Here is a 21,418-nt window from a genome sequence, read left to right as displayed (position 1 = left end):
AGTAAGAGCGTTTCCTCTCGACCGGCCGATCTACTTTTCGACAATCAGGGCAAGCGTTACTTTGCTTTTGTGCTTCGCTGGTTCGTTACCAGCCTGATAACCTGCTAGGAAAGGGCCCCATCTACACATTTTATTGATGGGCACCGCCTTTTCAGCATGTTTCCTTTGCTTTTCGGTTTTGGCCCCGTTCTATTATTTTTGTTGTTATTATTGCTGATAGGCGACATCCTGCAGGCGTAAGACAAAGAAATCTCAAAGAGGCTTAAACTGAAACATCTTCGTTGCTGCAACATCATTACAGTCAGATAAGCCTTGATGCTATTATGTTAGAACAAACTAACACGGCTAGGTGCACTGGGGGCCGATTCTACCCAATGGCAATGACACGGACACCGTGCGTTACGGTGTTGCTAAAGGCCGAAATGAAGCGCCGATGGCTTCGAACCTGACAGGTGATTCGAGTTTGTGAGTGGCGAATATAGCTGCCCTTCAAGTGAAATCGAATCCGCTTTTTCTTTGCCATATTTCATCAACGCACTCGTACATTTTCTGTCGTCGCATGCATCTCGTTGCCGCCGGCTTCAGCCAACGTGTGCATACACATACGCGTGCGCTCCGAACTTCACTTGAGCGAAAAAACGATGAACCAGTGAAGCTATTTTGCTTATGGATTTTACGATGCTGAAGTTGTAAATCGTTATGTTTTCAGAGACAGCAGTCTATACCCATTTCTTCTTCAACTTGTTGCCGTTTGTCGTCTTCTGTGGTGTTTCTACCTCGAAGATTGTTATGTTGACCAGGACGTTTAGGCAAACGATACTGTCGTTGAGCCTTTTATTTCTATTTCACCTCTACATAGAAATGAGTTTCGGGTTTTGCCTAAATCTGTGTGGTGGCTTTTTTCGGTAGGGTTTGCATCTATCTATTGTGTGACGCAGAGGTACCTCCATATTGTTTGTTTATTTGCTCGGTTTCAACGTCTCATTCACTCGCCCTTTGCTGGTTTTCGGAGTTTAGGTGGCCGCCGCTTGACTGAGCTAGCCTCTGTTGCCTATTCGCTTAGTGTTTACGATTATCATCATCCATATTATTGTCGCAACGAATAGCTATGCAAGGCCTAGCAGGCCCATTCCCTTCAATTAGACACTTTATTTTCATGCGATGAAGTGGACAACCGGGTCGGGTCGAAATCGAAATTCTGGGACAAATACGTAGCTACCAATCTGGTCTAGTAATAGCGCAGTAAGTGTTTGCTTACCGAACTTCGGGACACCTGGATGTCGACATATTCGTTTTTGTTCTAGAATTTCGATTTTTCTAAAATTTTCAACCTATATAACTCGAAGAACGGGTGGCGAGCATATCTACGTGTTTGTGACCTGTGATACCCAATGCTCGCAAGTATCACGCTGTTGCAATCGAGAGTGTTCCTTCGCATGTACCGTTCCTTACTTCATCGTATTATCATTATAAAACAAGAACTAATTCGCCATGCAAGCTAACTTCAGTTCTATGGTGTAGCAGGTAGCTACGAGAACAAAAAAAATGCCCCATTGCATCTCTCGAAGAGGGGCGAACGCAAGGAAATTCTGTTTTGCCATTAAGATACAGGGACAGTTTTTGATTGTTGCTTGTATTGTGTAACAAACAGGTTCCAGTTTGATGCCACTTAGACACCAAAAGACGTGTGGATTTGCACACGCGCATTTATGAAAGCGTTTACGCGTATCTATTTCTTTGCATAAAGGTCTGCTTTTGATTTACTACAGGCACTAATATTACTTTGAGAAAAACGGAAAAAAGGATAAAAAAAATTACGATATACTACTTCTCGTTTATCGGCAATAACTATAACCTCAAATTAAAAGGTAATACCAAATAATATCAATAGCCTAACAAAGCGGGCGTGGACGGTGCAGCAGAGACGGCGTCGTTGGCGACAGCGTCGATCGAACCGCAATAGAACTGACGTAGAGTAGGAAACCAAAAAGCCTGCTCGTATCTACGCATATGGTAGACCAAAAAAGAAGAAGGCTCAGAGGGGACGCGAATATCAGCGGAGCATTAAGGCAAGATAAAGGAACCGTCGAAGGCCGATACAACGGTGAACGTATCGCACAAGAAGCGAGCCATGCACGGATATGCTTTACAGCGTCAGGCAAACAAGCATCTTCCGTATATTTGTACATAACTGCCGGCTTTTGAATTGTCATTGCATAACGCACGACCTGTTTTCGACTCCAAGAATCGTGCCTGGTCATCACTGCTTCGTTCGAGTAGTTCTACGTTGTTTTCGTTCGTCGTATTAGCTCTCTTTTTACTTCGATTGATCAAGTGGCCGGGCAAAAAAGGAGACGTGGTAGCAAAACTTGAGTGCGGACAAAATGGCCTTTTCTATCCGAACTCGTTGAAGTGCTTCATGGGTGGCCACTCTCTACAAATTGTAGACGGTGGATGAATTCAGGGGTGCGCCAGATAATGATAAAAAAGAATAATTGTTATCCATATTTTATTTTAAGTTTCCTATCTACTTACCTTTCGTCACTTTTTCTTTACTGGAAACAGAACCGAAATATATATATATATATATATATATATATATATATATATATATATATATATGTAGAGTGAGAGAGAGAGAGGGAGAGAAAGCCTTTGTCCTCGTATCTAATAGAATGTGACACGCTTATTTCCCTTTTGTATGATACGAACATGCCTGTTGTCATTATGGAGATATATGTAGAAATATTAATGTAATGTGACTCATCAATATGATACAGCATCATTATAAAGAATGCTCACTTTGATTTTTTTTTCGCATTTTCCAGACCGGGCCGACCTCCCGGCCGCGCGTCGCTGGTGGGGCTGAGCGGAGTTGGCGCGACGAGTCCCGCCAGTGGAGGTCATGGAGGCCATCAAAGCAGCGGCGGCCATCCTGGTGCCATGCAAGGCGGACAACCTGGTCCTTTCCCGCAGACTCTCATGGGTGGACACAAGGGACCCCAAGGTCCAATGAGCGTTAGTGGACCTTTCGGTCAGGCGACGCACGACGGTCTTGATGGTAATGGAACAGGACCTGGCGCGTTCGAGTTCCGTAGGGACAACCGAGGTGATGACGAAATCAACGGTGGAAGAAATGGTCAAGGGGGGCTGCAGGGCGACCGAGGACAGAGTCCTTTAGAACATCATGGAGGTCCGCCAGGAGCAGCAACTGGACACAATAGAAATAGCAGCCATTCGGAACATGGTAGCAACCACCTAAAACAAGGTAATGCGTACCAACGTGACGGTTTCTTTCTGTCTATTCCGGATGTTTTAGAATTTGTTTTCTTGTCGAATGGCTTTCTCTAGCCAACATACTGTACTGCACGATTTTTAGGACCTGCTTAGAAACATGCAGTGTTGTTATATAGTTGAATTTTTAGTCCTCCATTAGAATCGTAGGAAGACAATTCTATGTAGGGTCATAGACTATAAATAAACTAAGCTAATTTTGTTACTGGGGAACAATGTAGTATCATATATTCGTCATCTGGCAATTCACACACGGGCAGAAACATACTATGTTATTACCTAATGTCAAACACGGCAAATGCGCGACGTCGTTCTTAGAAATGGCATTACATTATAGCAGTTGCTGTGTCTTGTGATTGCAGCGATAGGAACAAAAGGCAAAGCAACAATAATTTCAATAAAGCACAGCCATGACTTCCTATACTGTTTGTCCTTTAAAGGATATGGCACTAGCAGCTACTGGTGCAACAAAATCAGCAGCACAATGTAGAGAGGGTTTCACTTCTATACTACATAGCCTGCTCGTCACGGCCTTACGCTACATTCGTACTTGTGTGCCTGCCGCTCTGTCCGTCCGCCCGTCAATCCATTTATTCGGCCATCCAAACGTTTGTTGGTCTGGCTGTATCTCGCATCACGACTTGCTTAAATATGGCTAGTCGGCCTCAGTTCAGCGTCCGCTGTCCTAGCAGCAGGGGGTCGTAGTAGAAATTCCTTGTATCTCACAGCGGCTGTCCTCAGCGCTTATTTATGGGGCGACCCGGTTTGTCACTGCGTCGTACTACTGTTACCTTTTGCATTCGATGTTACCACTGCCATTGCCGTTGCCGCTGCCGATGGTCCTTTACGCCGATGTCTTGATAGTTATGCCTGCTGCAGCTACTACCGGTGCTGTTTATTTTTCACGGCATCTTCCGTCCTTCGTCTTCTTGTCGTTGGCGCCGCTCTACTGCAGTTGATATGTGCTGATACCGTAAAAATTGTTTTCGCGATTGCCCCGTTGTTCCTATAGCAGTGATTGCTCTCCTATCGCATAAAGTCACTAAATAATGCTAAATAATTGATGGTTTCCAGATGAGCTTTTGGCTACGTTAGGATGAACTGCTTAGGCTGACGTTGTCTGTAGATTTCGTTCGTAAATTGCAGGGCCAAAGAGATACAACGTTTAACACAATCGGCTACACAGGGAGTTTATGCGCGGATACAAGTAATTTCGTTCAGGTCTCTACTAGCCTCCAATAAAGAATACCGGCTTGCCTTTATTTAATATTAAATATTCCATTAGAGCTGGTGTAATCCTGGTCTTGAATCTTCCTGAGAATTTTTTATGTGTGCTAAAGACCAAATTTTCATCGCTTCTTTTTTAGCAGTGTCTGAAAGGGTTGATCAAATACATAATTTTCATATTTACCATTTCTGATGGGTTTTTTTTCTAATCGCTATTCATTCATCTACTGTTCTACATAATCATGGTATTTTCTGAAGCTACTTCAGGCTAATGATGGCGATGAAAAAACAACAGATAACACACACACACACACACACACACACGTGATGTAGCTTCTAGAAGATTGCATACAGAACTTTAGTAAAGAGCGAAACATTATAGTTACGACACTTTTCATTTCATGGGATAGTGACAGTATTGCCATAATTGAAGTGACTGCAGTCATCCTATGGAATATAACATCGACAACGATATGGTGAAGTTGGATGATTTCGGGTGCTCAGAGCGGCGTTGTTACCGTGCCCCTACCAGATTACACCCTGATGAACTTCAGTCCACTTCGTCAGCCGTAGAATGACTGCTGCCGCTACGAAATTGCGTGTCGGCCACGATGATGACAACGATCTGAGACGGACCGGGCCTTCTCGAGTGAAGTCAACCAGGACAAACGATCGTCATAATGAAGCCGCCCATAGACACTACCACCGGTGGCGACGGCCAACGTGTATAGATACCTACGCATATGTTTACGCTCCAAGGACCGCATAGCGCACACGAAAGCACAAAGGATAACGCCAAAATGTTGTCATTTTTCTAGACACATGCATATACATATGTATAGAAACGTAACATGTATTGCTGTTCCCGGTACTGACGAGTCTTGACATTGGCCCAAGTAGAAGTTGTTGCCTACCGCTGTACAATCAGCTCAAAGGAAGCGACAGTTTACTACGAAAATAACGACCGCTAGATGCAAACGGTGCCCACTCCAAACGGTCGATTTCAGTAGGCTCCTAAAAGAAACAACGTGAAAAAATAAATGTCGAAAAAAAAATTGTAATGGTGCACTCATTTAAATGATAAGGGTCGACAAAGACGACCGACATAAAAGCAAAAAAATGCGCCCATCTTTGCTTGGCTGGTTGTGAATACTGAATGACGAGGCCAATGGCAGCTAGGATGCTGAAACCCACCGAACTAAATGTCCAGCTACAAAAAAAAACAAGTATAATACTCGCTCCAGGGAAATATCCGACAGATGCGAAATAGAAGACAGACGCTGGGCTTGACTTTACTACAGAAAAGCGTTAGCCGTTTTTTTTTTTTAACTATTTTGTTTAAAATACGCTAATTTTAAACATAAATAGATGTCTCGTATATATATAAAACATGTTTTTATGTTCACAGTGTACATATATACACAAGCTCAGGCTAAAATGCCGTTAGCAAATGAGATATAACGAAAGATAAAAAAGAGATTTGCAATTTTCGTTATTTCAGATTAGTAAAAAAACGAAAAAGGATCCCTTTGCGAGTTTTAGTCGTTGTAGTAGTAGTCAATGAAGTGCGAAAAATCATTGGGAGTTGTACGGTCTAAGTCTGTTGCCGTGGCGTTCTCTCGCAAGCCAGTTGTCCCTTCACCCGCTGTTGTCGGCATTTAATCTCTGTACAGGCACATACATACAGACAGGCAGAGACTGACACGTATCAGCTTGTATATATACAAGTAAATATATAGATCTACTTCTAATATCGAATACTGTATTTGTAAATGAATTGTAAACCTGACTCGGGTTGGTATATACGCGTCGATTAGCAGGTAGATAAAGCATTAGTAGGAGCCGCTACCACCGTGATTCCGCAACACCAATAAATAGCATTACAAAAAAACGAAGCGTAAACGGCTTTTCTGGACTGTTTATGATGTCTGTTACTGCTGACGAGTCAAAAGGTTCGAATCTCACAAGAACCGCGACCCCTACTCGGCTGCAAGAAAATCTAGCAATGATGATGATAATAATTATAATAATATATCATTCGTAATATTTAATATAACAATAATCGGCGCGGCGGCACGACCGCGCACATCGCGGTTTGAGAGAATGAACTTAAAACGGAATCTGTACATTCGGCACCTGCCACTAGATGTCCTTGTGCCTTGGTTGTGCCACGATGATAATAACGCGATGATGGTCCAAACAAGCAGGAGTCAGACACCCTCAGCTACGGTACTACCAATTAGTACAGCGAGCCAAAGGAACACGTTGACGTCGTCACCGATAAACATTCTACCCCTCGGAACATGAATATAACAATATTACTGGTAGATGAATTTTATTGTTGTTTACGATGATGAATATATAATGAATTCGAATCAATACGAAGTAGTACACTATCTTCAGAACACTAGAATTTTATCGCTTCCGTTATTGTTCCATTCAGATTGACGCTTTCCTGTTCGACTTCTTTCGGTTACTGTCAATATTCAGTTTCGTTTGCCACGTCGGGTATCAACGGGTATGCTGCTGCATGTATTAATAAATTCCAAAGGAATCTGGCGAGTTTCAGAGGTAAACATCTTTTAAATTATGCGCCGTTAGCAGACGAAATTTGGTTCGCAAATTCTCTTGCATTAACTTGCAAGTGAAAACCGGTTGAATTTACTGCATTAGAATTGCTGAAAGAAAATAATTTTTAGTCTCAAACATTAACGTTAGTGGTCAAGTTTTTTTTTTATTTCTACAAGGATACAGCGACATAAAAATTTATCGAGCATTGGTAAAAACATTAGGCAAAAAACCTTAAGCGAGAGCATGGTAGGTGAATAGTGCTCACACTTTAAGAATGAGGACTTGGGGGATGAGTACGAGCGAGGAGACGAGCAGGTTTCGAAACTTTGGGGGGCAACAACACGTTATCGCAGTCGACGAAGCTTTTGACAAAGTGGAGTTTGGAGGACTCTTTCGGCATCCCACATGCAAAGCTATTGAATTCGTACAATTATTACAGAGCGGCGTGTTACGAATTAGAAAAATGCGAAAAATATCTGAAATATAGGCTCCTTGTGAATTGATTCTAGGTCAGTTGGTAATGCGTATGGCGTATCCATACCAATTTGCGGAACTTTAATCAACAAGAAGACGCGCCTAGAGAATAGGTTGTCATAGACGAGACGTGGTTTTATCTCCCGCGTCAGTTAGAGAATGGGGTCGCCCTAGAGAGAAATCGAATTTGATGGCAGTGCTGAGTGGGTTAAGATGAAATGATGCCTTAATTATTTCCTAGGTTAATCGAAAAGAAGCTTTAACTCACTTTTTCTCCCAATCTAAATCCAGGGTCTTCCGCGTCCTAAAAAAACTATTTTTTGAATTTCAACCTGATAATATAGTCCAAAAAAAAAACGTTGTTTAGGAAAAAGAACAAATCATTTAGATAGTTTACCATACATATAACTGTTTCCATTTGCGAATCGAATTTTTTCATCCACAAGAAGGGGACTATGAAAACAGCAAGAAGAAAGAACAATGGAAACAAGCGAAGGATCAATATAATGCAGGATTTCAAGAAAAAGAAGTCCCGTTTTAAATCAAGGTTTATTTTTAATCACGTACAGTTTCTCATTTAACTCAAGGAATAATGCAACTGGGCTCGGCATTTTTATAGCTATTACTAATACTTGTTGCATCAAATACTCCTATACGTAGCAGATACATGGGAAGCCTGTTTCAGGCCCTACACATATTCGCTCTAATTCGATAAAAGAAAAAAAAGAAGCCGAAACTGAGAGCTATTAGTGTCAATATTATTGGATTGATTCTCTGTGAATTAACTTTCAAAATAATCTTCCTTTAATCAATTATGCCTCTATCCAGCGTTAAACTGTCTGTAATGAACACTCACGCACACCACGGGTGTAAAGGTAGAAATGAGGCTTATTGACTACGGCGCGCCTACTCTACGAGTCATAAAAATAATAACAAAGTTCAAATCAATAGATAATAAGAGGAAACAACAAAAGAAAGTAACCATGAGATCATTTACACAAGATGGCCAGATTTGCATAGCAAAAGATAAGCATAGCGAAAACGCATTGCGTTATTTTTGTCTTTGTTTATCTTTATTATTATTACTACGATTATTATCGTAGTTCTGTAGTAGCTGTTGTTATTTTTCTACTAGTTGTAATGTATCAACAATGAAGAGCGTCTAACCTTATGTCTGTGCCGTTATGGCTTTTTGTCTGACTCAACAATTGTGATCGCTATTACAGAATCGAGAAGCGATGAAGAGACGGTAGGCGGTACGGGAAGTGGCCTAAGCGGAATAGGCACTGATGCCGAGAGCATGAACACGATGCAGGCGATGCTGTTCAAGGCGATGTGGAGTCAGAGCGGCGGTCAGGGTGATCCCAAAGGTCCGCCACCTTTCCCGCCCGCTCTCGTTGCCAACATGGCTGCAGCGCAACTTCCCGGCCAACCACCAATGAACCCGGCCATGGCTGCCGCTATGGCATCTCAGATGGATCTCATGTTAGGATTGCAGCATAATCCGCAAATTGCAGCAGCTGCCGCGGCCGCCTATCAGCGTCAGCTATTGCAAGCTGCATCCCTAGCGCATCAACAAATTAAAAGTGGCCAGCAGACTAAGGAACACCAGGGCCTGATGGGAGCACTACAAGCCGAGCCTAGAAACCGCTCCCGATCCCCTGACAATGGTTCGAAAAAAGAGTTCCGTTCACGTGAAAGCCAATCACCGGCAGCAGGCGGCCATCCGCGTAGTGAACATCATCAGTCGCGCAAGAGCTCGTTCGAGAGCTCGAAAAAGATGCACAACAATAACAGCATCAGTAGCAGCCTGAACTCCTCGGCCGGAGCTCCTAGTGCTCCAGGTTCCGGTGGGCTCGAAGGTGCTACTAATAATGCTCTGAACCTTTCTTCTGGTGGTAAGGAACTATCTGGCAGCGATCGCAAGAAGCGTTCGCGTTCTGTTAGCAGCGATGAAGGTAGCCTTTCCGATGGACCGCTCAGTGAACTCAGCGCTAACAATCTTGACCATAATGATGACACCTCAAATTACGGAGATGATGATGGTAAGTACAATAGAGCTAAAAAAAAAAAAAAAGGTAAAAATGTACCTATGAGAACTGAAAATTTATATCTAATTTGGTGAACTTGTGTGATGGATCATTATTTAGTAATATTACCGTTATCGCGAAGCGTCCTTTCCTAACGTGTCTACTCAGCGAGGTATGTTCGAAACCCCGTTAACATATAGTTTTCGTTGCTAATTTTTGCTACAGACCTTGACAAAACTGGTGGTCGATCACCGAAACGGGCTTCGGATCGCGACGAAGCTCTATCGACGTCGAGTCGAGGATCAGATCGTCGTCGGAGTCACGGAGGGGGTAATGGTGGGCTGGGTGCTCTCGGTGTGCTCGGCCTAGAACGGTTGACCCGAGGCGAGGCTAGGGACAGCAGAGACAGTAATCATAGTGTCCCCACGCCAATCGCACTTATGCAGCAGCACCTGTCGGTCGATCGTACGCCGCCGCCCAGTTCGCCCACATCTGCTACTCACCTGACCGCTAACAACAGCAGCACGCCAGGCTCGCGTGGCACCGCTGGCCATCACCATCATCATCATCACCATCACCTTGGCAATAGCGTATCGAGCAACACCGGTAAGTAACTGACATTGTTTCAGCTAACCCCCACGTTGTCCTCGCTTTTTTCCACTTTATTCAGCAGCTATTCCCGATACCGTTGCCATGATAACGCCGCGCACATTCCATAAATATAGGCACATCAAGTAACGCTCCATGAATCGTTAGTTCACACAACAGTGACGATGACGACGAAGCAAGTGTCAGTGCGGTACCTGCTTATAACTAGACCTCACTAAACGTCTTACCGCACAGCATAAAATGAGCATCGATGGAACGGGCAGAATATTACATAAATGATAATACAGAATGCAGAGGCATCTGCTGTTGTGGCCTTAACCACAGCCGCGGCCCACAGTAGACATCTATCAGACGCTATTGTCCCTGTTTAATTCGAATAGTTCAGCGGGACCGCGTTAGCCAGCCGTAGCAGCGGACGACGGAGGCGCTTCAAATTGGCCCTCATTTTTCACGTCATTATCACAAGCGGGAAAGAGCGTAGGCTATTATAGATTGCGTCACAGTGGAGCGCTGCTGCAGTTCGTCCGTGTGTGTACCCGTAATTTATCGCTTATTATGCAAATTCGTTCAAAATATGCACACACACAAACATACATCTGCAATTAGTGTTTGAAGTCGGCAAAACAAACCTGTACGGCACAGCGCAGATCGTATTATATTTCTCTGATGTTATTATAGAAAATACTGTTAGTATTTCATCGGGTAGTTTATCGAGGAAAACAGACTCTGTAACGGAGATATTTCATTAGATCTCAACTGTTCGTCTGTTGTCCATTCGTTTCGTGTACTGATTAAATTGATTATTATTATTAATTTCCTCGTTATTGGAGTACACAAAGAAGATCGTCTGTGCAAAAGCAGTGCGATGTGGAAAAATGCGACACAAACGTGTCTGATGGCGGTGTTCATCTCGTCACACTCTATCTTCCGTTCACTGAATCAGCCATTCGCTGAAACAGATAGCTAAATCTTCTGTAAAGCCGTAGCCAAATGGGAACAGCTATAATTATGTGAGCAGAATGATACACTTCAAGTTTGTCACCCGATCAAATTTGACCACGCCGCCCGGCATACGGTAACTAACCAATTTGGCACTCGTTTGCGTTTCAGGCGACCCATCGACCGGGTCGTTCGATGCACTGATGCAGAACATTCTTGGCCTACTTAAAGTTGCAGAGGAGAACGCACGCGCACAGGTCCAGCAAATGCACCTCGAGAAAGCAGAACTTAAAGTGGAAATCCTGCGCGAGCGGGGCATTCGCGAACAGCTTGAAAAGCAGCTCCAGGAGGAGCAGCATCGTCGGCTATTCTATCAGAAGAAGCTCCGTCGAGAGAAGCGGTGCCGCCGCCAAATGCAGGAACAACTAGATAGCAATAACAAGCGACCACGACTCAGCGGATGTTCGGACGCTGACGAGGAAAAAGAAGAAGCCAAGGACGACGTTCCGGAGGGGCTAGAAATCGCCAAAAGGTCATCGCAAGAAATCAACAGCCTCGCTGGATCTGGTGGAGAAGAATCAACCACAGCACAAGCAGCACCCACTACAACAAACTCAATATCCAATGGATCGCTGCCGAGTGATGCAGTAATAGCTCTCGAAACGTCTGCACCAGCCGCCGACGCATTAACGCGATAGATCTTCGGTTCAGTAATTAATTCGTTTGCCGCTTAAAAAGCGTGTGAATCCTGCCGACGTGCTGAAGTCCGTGGCCATAACTACCAACCACGTGACCAGGCTCAATCGTTACATTTGTAATATAGTAACTACGAAGGAACTTCGCAACGATTTCCTCTATTCGAGGACAAAACGTCGGTTTACAAAGTAAATGCAGTTGAGAAGAGACACTGCTTTGCGTTGTAAAATTAACACAACATTGATGATTAAATGATGACAAAAAAAAAAAAGGATCAGAAAAGCATACGGAAAACGAATCCTGGTCTCAACAATACAAATACGAGATGACTGACTTCAACTCTAGTTGTCGTCGTCGTCGTCGTGTTTGTTGTTGTTGTTGTTGTTGTTGGCCCAAGATGACACCACAGCGGAAACACATCCACCCCGAATGATCTAATAAATATGTCGGCCAATCCTTGTCGTCTCTTCTGTGTCAGAGTCAAACAAAAGAGCCGATAGGTTTAACCTTTGTCGATGGGATTGTAACAAAATCTAGAGGCAAATCTGCCCGTGACAGAGTCGAAGTCTTTTTTGTTGACCGACTGGACCAATAATGGAGCTGAACGACAGCGCGGATTCCACCGATGACCTCCTCGTGATCCCATCCCCACGCAGAGCTTTCGCATCTAGGCACATATCTGTGAATATAGCAAACGGAAGACGGACATTTTAGCATGGCAGAGAAACACACTTATAGAACTCATATTATTCTATATATATATATATATATATATACATATATATATATACACACACACACACACACACACACACAATATTGATTAACTTCGAAAGCGGCGACAATAATAAACCGTAAAAAAAAGTAGATCCAGGCGTAGTGATAACAAAATGCATAGTAAAAACAATAAATAACGGTAAGAATACAATTGTACAGGCGCATGTGTATGTGCGTACCATAAAGACCACGTCCACTATAATGGGCTTGGATGGCCACGGTCAGGTTCAAAGGCAAGACATGACAACGGCTACGGCCTTCTAGCGGGGACGAAGTGGAGTTTGGTATTTAAAAACGAATTCTTTTGAAACCTTGTAGTCCCTTTGTTCGCCCCAAATGGAAAAAGAAAAACCGTATGTGCTCCTTGCGCTCATACACAAGTTGAGCAGCAGCAGCAGCAGCCGCGCAAAAGTCACAACAGGTGAGAAATACGCAAATGATGAAACCGGTCCGATACCGCCATCAGTGATTGTTGTCACCAATGTTAACACGCGACCAGCCACATCAGAAGCTACGAGAAATAAACCGTAAAGCTTGACTAATATTTTTCTCTATTTCAATTTTGCTATCAAGGCATGGTGGCACTTTCGAGTGTGTATCAAATGAATCGACGGAAAGAAAAAGCTATCAACAGTGATCTTTGACGCTTGCGCCGTAACTGGACGTAATGGAAATGAATTCAATAATGTGCGTGTCTCGTTAGTATGTAATAGTTGCCTACTATTATGTCTTACTGCACCATTGGTGGAGTGGGCAATATGTCTGAAGAGCTGTCAGCTCGGTCTTGAAGGTCTGTAATAAGATGATTGCTTTAGCAAAGAACCGTCGGCCGTACTAATAGTTATGAACAATAATACTATTACCACTGCTACAACTATTAGCTGCTATAAGAATAGAAAAAAATATCGTACGTGCGGCCTCTAGCCAGCAACGTGGTGCTGAACCACAACCGCACCCGGCCATTAGACTAAGAGAGAAAAGCGAAGGGGGTCAGACACGCATCGTTTACAATAGCAACAACAACCACCACATTCTGTACATATATATTATGATACGATGAAGAAATAACGCTGTCGTAAGAGAAATGGGCCAAACAGGACAAGTCGGACTTGTCAATATGTGAGTGGCGCTTCAAACGTTTTAACAATAGGACTTGAGCAAGCAGCTATTTCAGATGTGTACTGATAAATTTCGACGTCTAGCCTCTGACGTCCGTCAGTTTCGCGCGCATCCCGCGAACAAAAACTGTATACTCCAAAACGGAAGCAGCACAGTGGCCAATTATATTCCATACGGCGATATGACAGGCCAATATGATCAGTCGGATGTAAGTTAACATGATAACCAATAAAACGGGATAGCCAGGGGAAACGATGGGTAACACTGCGTCATGACAAAAAACGAAATTCGCATGACAGTTCTTGTCACCTCGGGGGCAACAACAACAACAAACGAGTGAAAAGAAAACCATCACCAACGAGCTCGATCGTCTCCGTTCTTCATTGTACTGGTACCATGAACTACTACAGTTCGATATATATATATATATACCTGGATTGAATAACAGAAGATTACCATGGCGTTGCATGATTATCATTATTACCATGAATTATTATTGCTATTACTGTAATAGTTATCATTACTGATCAAGCCATAATGATGATAATGGTAATTATGCTACCGCAATTGAAAGACCAGACTATTATGGTGATGATGGTAACAAATTGCTGATGATGAATGTGTTTTGCTTGCTTTTCTTTTAAACAAAATACAAAATAACTCAAATTGTGTGTAGTTAAGAGTAAATGAAAGTAAGAGAGACACCGAGAGCGAGAGCGAGCGAGAGAGAGAGAGAGAGAGAGAGAGAGAGAGATGGAAGAAAAAGGTGTACAAGAGATAGAACGAGAGGAAGAGCGAAATGTCAGATGATAAATATGAGAACGGAGTTGTAGTGTAAACACTCGGGCAGAACAGTAGGTCGATCTTCAATCTGAAAATAGGTTGAACGGTCTGTCTGGAATCTCGAAATGCCCGGGGGAAAGGGTAGTCTTAGTCCGGTGAGATATACGAGCATGTATCTGTCGAAATAAATAATAATTATAATATTAATAAATGATAATAAATAATAATAATGATAATAATGCGATATCATCAACAAGTATGTATTTAACTTGCGTGTTCTTTTTCGTGTAGCTTCTATTTAGTTGAGCGATGCGGAAGATAGAGGTAACTTGTAGGAGAGAGACTGATAGGCGGAATTCATTTCTATAGCAAAGATAGGCGTACGTATCTGGCCTGAGTACTAAATTTGGTAGTTTTCAGCACTTTTGTCAATATTCTTTTTCATTTTACAAACTTGTCTGCTGCTTTACGAGTTTACAGAGTTATACTTATTGGAGCATATTAGTATATTTCTGTCCCTCCGTCTGATATGTCCATAATGTACTGATATTCTATTTGCCAATTAAAGTTATGGACACGTCGTGGTTCGAAACTGGGTGTAAACATAGTTTGATTTAATTCGTGCTGAAAACATGTAATCTGAAGTAACGCTCAATGGCAGCGCCAGATGTCAAAAAAATATACGAATGTTATTTTATTTATATCTTTTACTAAATTTCTGCCCAATATGCTTTTCTACTCTAGACAATGCAGTTTGAGATTGAAATGTTAATTGTTATTTAAGGTGGAAAAACGAAAGCCGTTACCAGAGACCCAGACCAGAGGCCACGAATAGGTTAAGGAAATTGATAATAGTTCGATTTCAATTTTCCTGATCAAGAAAAACACTAGTCGATTTTCGCGTACTCTTATGCGTTTATACAGTCTAAGCTCAAATAGAAGAGACTGCGTCCGTAAAGCTAAAGGCTGCTAGCCCGTCACCTGCCATAGAGGCACTCACAACTTTTTCTTAAAGATTAAAAGCGATATTCTTTACCTTTGTTGTGTTCATATTTGCACCATCAAGTGTACGTTTGTTGTTCGTCATTTGTGTTTTTAAATAAATGATGAGTAGAGTACATGGTTGAGCCCTTTATTGTTTCACAGAAAAAAAAATCTAGCCATTGCAGTGCCCGAAACACGTTAAAGGACCCCCAGCCGCGCGGCAGACGATGATCTTCGTCATTCGAATTTAGATAATAAATACCGCCGACTGTAAGAGACCGAAGTCCGTGTGGCCCGTAGTGAAAACGGTTTGTGTGTGTGTGTGTGTAACAAGGCAAAATAAATCTAACGTTAAATTTGTTTCCATACGTTAACCCGGCTTACAGCTAGCCAATATAATGACGCGAAGCTCAAATGGTAAGCATTTCGTTATAACTTTAGGGTTTAACCTCAGCAATAAAATCCCGTTGTCTTATTTGCTGTTCAAGCTAACATTGCCATAGTTGCATTAATTGTTGTATCGAACGTACTGACGTCCTCGAAAAACTGCAAGATATTTGCTCTTATGAAGGGCAATGGTCGTTTGTCTGCGGCACAGTGAGAAGGTCGTATACTTTGGGTCACGTCAAAGCTGTTTTTTTTTGCTACAGTGAAATTTCAGAGCACAGGCATCTTGCCTGTGCCGTGTATATATTAATATCAATAATGTGTCGAACATGTAGTAGCAACCTTTAATAATCATTAAATGTCAGTAATCAGAGTTTAAGGTCAAAAATGTTTCAAAATTCGGTTGCAGAATATTCTTGCACGTAGGCGTACAGCTCCGGCAGCAGCTCAACTTTGTATGCGATCTATTATGGCTAAATTTGACTTCCCACTATTCAGCCATTTTTGACGTTCAGCTAATAATTGGCCTTCTAGAGGCAAGTTAGAAAGCTCTTTTGCCCCTATAAAATGCAAATAACATTATATAGAACAAAACTTTACTTCGTGGTTACACCAATTACTTTACTCATTGATTAGCAATTTTTAACGTTAAGTCGTTAACGTTAGTCCTCTGCACCTCGAAATAAGATTCCTTATTAACAAATTTCACCTGTAGAATTAAAGGGAACAGAAGATAGAAGAACAGAAACGCTTGGTGGTCGAAAAATGAGATCGGCTCTAGCAGAATCCTAATTAAATCTCATACTGCGTAAGATCAAATCATGAGTATTCTATAATATTATTTTAAAAACAAATTCTAAATTCGGTTCATGAATGGCCAAACGGATGGATTGGAAAGGGACCTGCATAAATAAAGTATGACAAAAGAGAGCAGTGCAGTTATAATGTCTTATTAGAATAATGAACCCTGAACTTTTGTGATATACGAAGTCGTTATCTGCATAAACATCGATTGGTGCTTTGGATCATGGCAGTAGTCTGACACGGAAGTATAATTGAATCGTGTTGTTCCGATTCCATTTTGCATGGACAGGTGTGTCGGAAAGGGGTCAATGGATCCTCTCAAATGCCCTGGCCCTTCTGAGCGACAACCCACCGATTGTTGTACCGCCTCAAAAGTACGGACTTCATGACGTGGCTATTTACAACAAGAAGATTAATGATGTCGTCACCAACAAGATGCTCGAAGTTGGTTATAAGGTACGTTTGTGGCGGTTTTCATTATTAACCAAGCCTCTATTTTAACCAAATTAATAAATTTATCTATTGAAACCAAAGGTGTTGAAAAAATGTTAGACAATGTTCAGTGAACGGATACATTTTATTTGTAAGCGTCACTTACACGATGTTACATTATCTTTTTCTCTAGGACGTGCGCGTCCTTTCCACTACTTTAATTTTATGACAAGAGCCGTAATACTAAACTAATAAGATACTTAAATTATTTTCAAATATATCTATTCTAAATATTGTTTCTTTATAAATATCTTTATCTTCTAAATATTGCTTCTAAGGTAACCTAACTTCTTATAAAAGTGAAGAATAATCAGTCTCAAACACGTTGACACGTCACTGGAAGCTGCTATAATCATATTAACCTAATTCTTTAATACAATTTAATATTGATAGGGCTCAGTTTCTCATTGTATTTTTCAGATCGACGCGGTATTCAGATGGGATGAAGAGTATGAGGAATTTAAAGGAGCAATTGAGCGCTTGCCCTGGGATACTTTATCACAAACAGCATTCGAAGAATCTTTGCGCCGAGCTTGTCAAGCTGCGGAAGACCTTAAGATTGTTGCTGACAAGGTCAGTTCTTCGTCAGAAGATGAAAACTGGGAAGACGTCGATACATCAATATCGTCATTTGGCTCAATATCCATTGCATCTGCCAGTTCGAAAGGTTCAGATAGAAGCGCTATTCTTTCGAACGCCAAAAGGGTAATTACATTTCTATATCAATTAGAAGCATCGAATAACATTGGAAAGATAGTAACGTTTCTCAAGAAAGGGTTTCGATCTTGGAACGATATATTCTTTTTCTGAATTGAAGAACTGATCTTTTCTGGTTTATATATATATATATATATATATATATATATATATATATATATATATATATATATATAATTTCCTGCACTTCTTAATCATGGGTTATATATATAATACTATATATATAATAACCCGTGGTTAGAAGATGAAGTGGAAAACAGTTTGTAAGTGGGTTACGTATGCAAAGAATGTTTAAACTCATGTTAAATGTGTGTTCTTCAAGCTATGAAATCTAACCTTGATCATAGCGGTTGGCAGTATGTTTGCAATCAGTTACTTGTTTGTACGCGCCATCTGGTCCCTAAATTTGATCAATTTTTGATTCTGTTCGTCTTTTGTAGAGCATGCTCAACCAGATGAAGGAAAGCGCAAAAAAAAAACTGCAGAGAATTTCTCGTTTAGGAGACACGGTTGCGGCGGCTAAAAAAACACAAGGATGCACGCCACTCAAAAAGCCTCCACAATCTGCGAACTCCTCTACCAACGGCAACAATACGAGCAGTCACGCAGGCGGTATCTGAGCTTAACAGATTAATATTACCGATGACAGAAATGAGCGTCCCCATGATTTTCTCTCCTACCATTTACTGATATTTACTGGCTAATAATAGGATTATTTTATGCTACCATTAACAGTTAAATTGTCTTCTGTACGGGTGCATTAAATAATAATACCATTTCTAATATCCTCAGTAAACCCTTTTTTGTATATACCTGTATTTCCAGCAGAAGGCGAGCACCAAGGGCGTGCTTTAAAGCGCCAGGCCAGTACCAGTGCACATCCAGAAAGACAGGCAAAGAAAACACGGGCTCCGAGTGTCGATAAGGCAGGATTTGCCAGGTAACACTTCCTACTTGCATGACAAAAAAGATAAGAGCGTTTCTAGATAACAATCAGTCATTTTCTCCCTGAATAAGTGTTCTTCAAATGTAAGTTCTGTGCTATATATATATACATATATATATTTGCTGTATTGGCAGTGCCCCATGACCACGGTGTGGCTACTTGTCCCGATTAACGCTTTAGTGGGGAGCAATAGCGACAATGACATAAGCGTGCTTAAAAGATGCCAACGTCAATTAATAACAGTATCACATTGGGCTTTCCAATTTTCACAGGTCACAGAACTCTCGAGTACAGTTGGTTAAAGAACGTAAGGAAATTCAGGAGAAAGAGAGGATCGAGATGATTGAGGCGAAAATCCAACAAAAAGAGCTTCAAGGGAGAGATAAGGTTTCTAGGGAGCAAAAACCTACTATCGCAGCTGCTGGCAGAAAAGTATCCGCTACTAACAGTAGTACTATCCAAAGTAAAGCACCCGCTGAAAAAGGCACTTCAACGAAGCCCGCACCCATAAGAAAAGCATCTATTACAAACAAACCAGTAATGGCACCTCCGAAAGTCACGAGGTCTGCCCTTACTCAAGAAGCAAGTGTTGTTGCTAAAAAGAACTCACTGTTTGCAAAGCCAGCTGTACCGGTCGTTGCTGTGAAATCGACAGTGCCAAAAATTGCAAAGAATGCTTCACCATTACGATTGAAAAACATTGAAAGGCCGCCAGCCCCGGTTAATGGAGGCGACATCAAAGCTTCATCCACTAAGACGATGCAAGACAAAGCGAAAGATGGACTTCGTCATGGCGATCTAGCTAAGCAGGCAATATTCCAAAGTATGCTTGTTGCAGGAGACCAAGATGTGCATTGTGCTAACTCAACGTTCCTAGTAAGTTCAAGCCATTAACTTATTCTTGGTCAATGCGTGTTTACAATTTTATGGAATTAATTTTTAAACTCACTCTGAATACAGCAAAATACGACTTTATAAATTCAAAATTGAATACTCTCTGCGATCTCTCTTTGCAACTTTGTTAAACAAATTGTAGAAGTTTCACAACATAGGCTCTTCTTTAATGCATTTGAATACTGAAAAATGTCGGCGTCAGTTAATTTAGCTTTTTTTAGCTCACTGAATAACAGTACCTATTATAACGCGCATCGATTCTTGCAGCCGATAGTTAAAAAATACCGCTCTTTAGGTACCAAAAATTAATATGTATTTGTTTCTCGTGCTTTGCTTTAGCCTGGAGTGGAAGCTATGCCTAATTTCGATGCGTCATTAGCGTTGACGGCCAGTCCTGTTGGGGAGACATTTGTCATTGGTGCCAAGGGAGGTATTTCGGCAGCGAGTAACAATACCACGTTCGTCTCGAAACCTGGCTTGATGCCGTCACCTGTTATGAATCGACAGGGTCCAGTGAATCTGGACACATCCACCTTCATCGATTCATTCAATGAGTCCTATAGAGACTATGGACTTGAGGACCTGTGCTCGGACTCGGATAACACGGATGATGAGAATAAGCCCAATAAACGGGTAAGTGTTAATCAACCAGGCCTTAATTTTTAGGCTCAAAAAAGTGACAGACTCTATTCCAAACTTTTTTGAAAGTTTCGCATTTTTTGTTGTTTAACAATTTAACAATGACAACGTTTAATCCAAAGGCACAAGGAACTGTAGTAAATCAGTATGGAAGGTAAATTTTTTGTAAAGCCCTCGTTTTATCACGTATGATCTTCTATTTCGCAGGTTCCCAAGTGGGCCGATATGCGGAGCAAGCGATTTAAAAGCCGTATAACGCGACAGAAGGTTCTAGGCCAAGCGATTGAGAAGTATGGCCTTACTACAATCTACATGCCTGCTTCAGTTAATTTAGAAAATATTTTCCAGACAACATCAAATCGCTTCCTTCGACACAATACATCGTCAGGAGTTTGGAACGAAACGCACGATTTTATTAAGGACTGAATTAAAAGCTGCATTTAAAGTGCGGGGGGGGGGGGGGGGTAAAGGGATACACAAAAGTCACGAGACGGAACACGCAAGAAGCAAAACCTATGCTTTGCTTGGTATAAAGCTAGTACGTGTATTATTTTTATTACTATAGAAAACAAGTTGGCAAGGACTATTGTATCAGACCCAAAATATACTTACAATTAACTCATACGTGACATGCATTCAACTCAAGCTTAGATCAAGATTAATTTTCGGCTAACGATAATCGTATAGATCGGATAATATAGATACAATGTACAGCTTAACTAGATAAGTTATGTGACAAGCATTTATAACGGCAAGAGACGCCGATATATAGAATTGTGCTACTGTAATACGTCTACTGAATAAAAATGTTGCGGACAAAAATGTTCATGAAACTACTCTTCTTATTTAGAAAATAAGCTTTACCTAAGATCTCCAAAGCTAAACGTGCCTGCTGTTCTCACGATTCAAACTAAATAAATTGAAGCCAACGAACTGTTGAATGTTAAGTTACTCTGTCTAAATTGTACGAAACTTGTACGATGAAAAGTTGAATTTGTTACCAACTTCTCCACCTAAATTTCATTAAGTCCACACT

At 41.6% G+C, this 21,418-nt stretch overlaps 2 protein-coding genes across 4 annotated transcripts in view; both read left to right on the top strand.

Moving 5' to 3' along the window:
* Positions 1 to 14,787, top strand: part of LOC111254682 (uncharacterized) — a 46,486-nt gene extending 31,699 nt beyond the window's left edge. The window contains exons 2-5 of the mRNA XM_022815786.2: positions 2,829 to 3,268; positions 8,793 to 9,611; positions 9,822 to 10,202; positions 11,316 to 14,787. Of these exons, the coding sequence (XP_022671521.1) occupies positions 2,829 to 3,268; positions 8,793 to 9,611; positions 9,822 to 10,202; positions 11,316 to 11,842 (2,167 nt within the window). The 3' untranslated portion in view covers positions 11,843 to 14,787. The remainder of the gene's footprint in view (positions 1 to 2,828; positions 3,269 to 8,792; positions 9,612 to 9,821; positions 10,203 to 11,315) is intronic.
* Positions 14,788 to 15,753: 966 nt separating this feature from the next.
* LOC111254688 (uncharacterized) lies at positions 15,754 to 21,215 on the top strand. Of its 3 annotated transcripts, XM_086976587.1 has the most exons (9): positions 15,764 to 15,920; positions 16,300 to 16,426; positions 16,984 to 17,150; positions 17,607 to 17,891; positions 18,344 to 18,515; positions 18,729 to 18,843; positions 19,122 to 19,725; positions 20,083 to 20,376; positions 20,590 to 21,215. In XM_086976587.1, the coding sequence occupies exons 3-9, from the start codon at positions 17,130 to 17,132 to the stop codon at positions 20,806 to 20,808; spliced, it is 1,710 nt and encodes a 569-aa protein (XP_086832713.1). In that variant the 5' UTR covers positions 15,764 to 15,920; positions 16,300 to 16,426; positions 16,984 to 17,129; the 3' UTR covers positions 20,809 to 21,215. The 3 variants fall into 3 exon arrangements, with proteins under 3 accessions (XP_022671544.1, XP_022671536.1, XP_086832713.1); XM_022815809.2 differs by lacking the exon at positions 16,300 to 16,426 and having other exon boundaries at positions 15,754 to 15,920; positions 18,732 to 18,843; XM_022815801.2 differs by lacking the exon at positions 16,300 to 16,426 and having other exon boundaries at positions 15,754 to 15,920.
* Positions 21,216 to 21,418: the final 203 nt, after the last annotated feature.

The sequence above is a fragment of the Varroa destructor genome, unplaced genomic scaffold, assembly GCF_002443255.2.
Source record: "Varroa destructor unplaced genomic scaffold, Vdes_3.0 BEIS01000001.1, whole genome shotgun sequence".
NCBI classification, from domain to species: Eukaryota; Metazoa; Arthropoda; class Arachnida; order Mesostigmata; family Varroidae; genus Varroa; species Varroa destructor.
This window is presented reverse-complemented; position numbering and strand designations above follow the sequence as displayed.

Coding starts and splice junctions, on each gene's coding strand:
- LOC111254688 (XM_022815801.2), top strand. Junction 18,844..19,121: donor GATAAGGCAGGATTTGCCAG/GTAACACTTCCT, acceptor CAATTTTCACAG/GTCACAGAACTCTCGAGTAC. Junction 20,377..20,589: donor AGAATAAGCCCAATAAACGG/GTAAGTGTTAAT, acceptor TCTATTTCGCAG/GTTCCCAAGTGGGCCGATAT.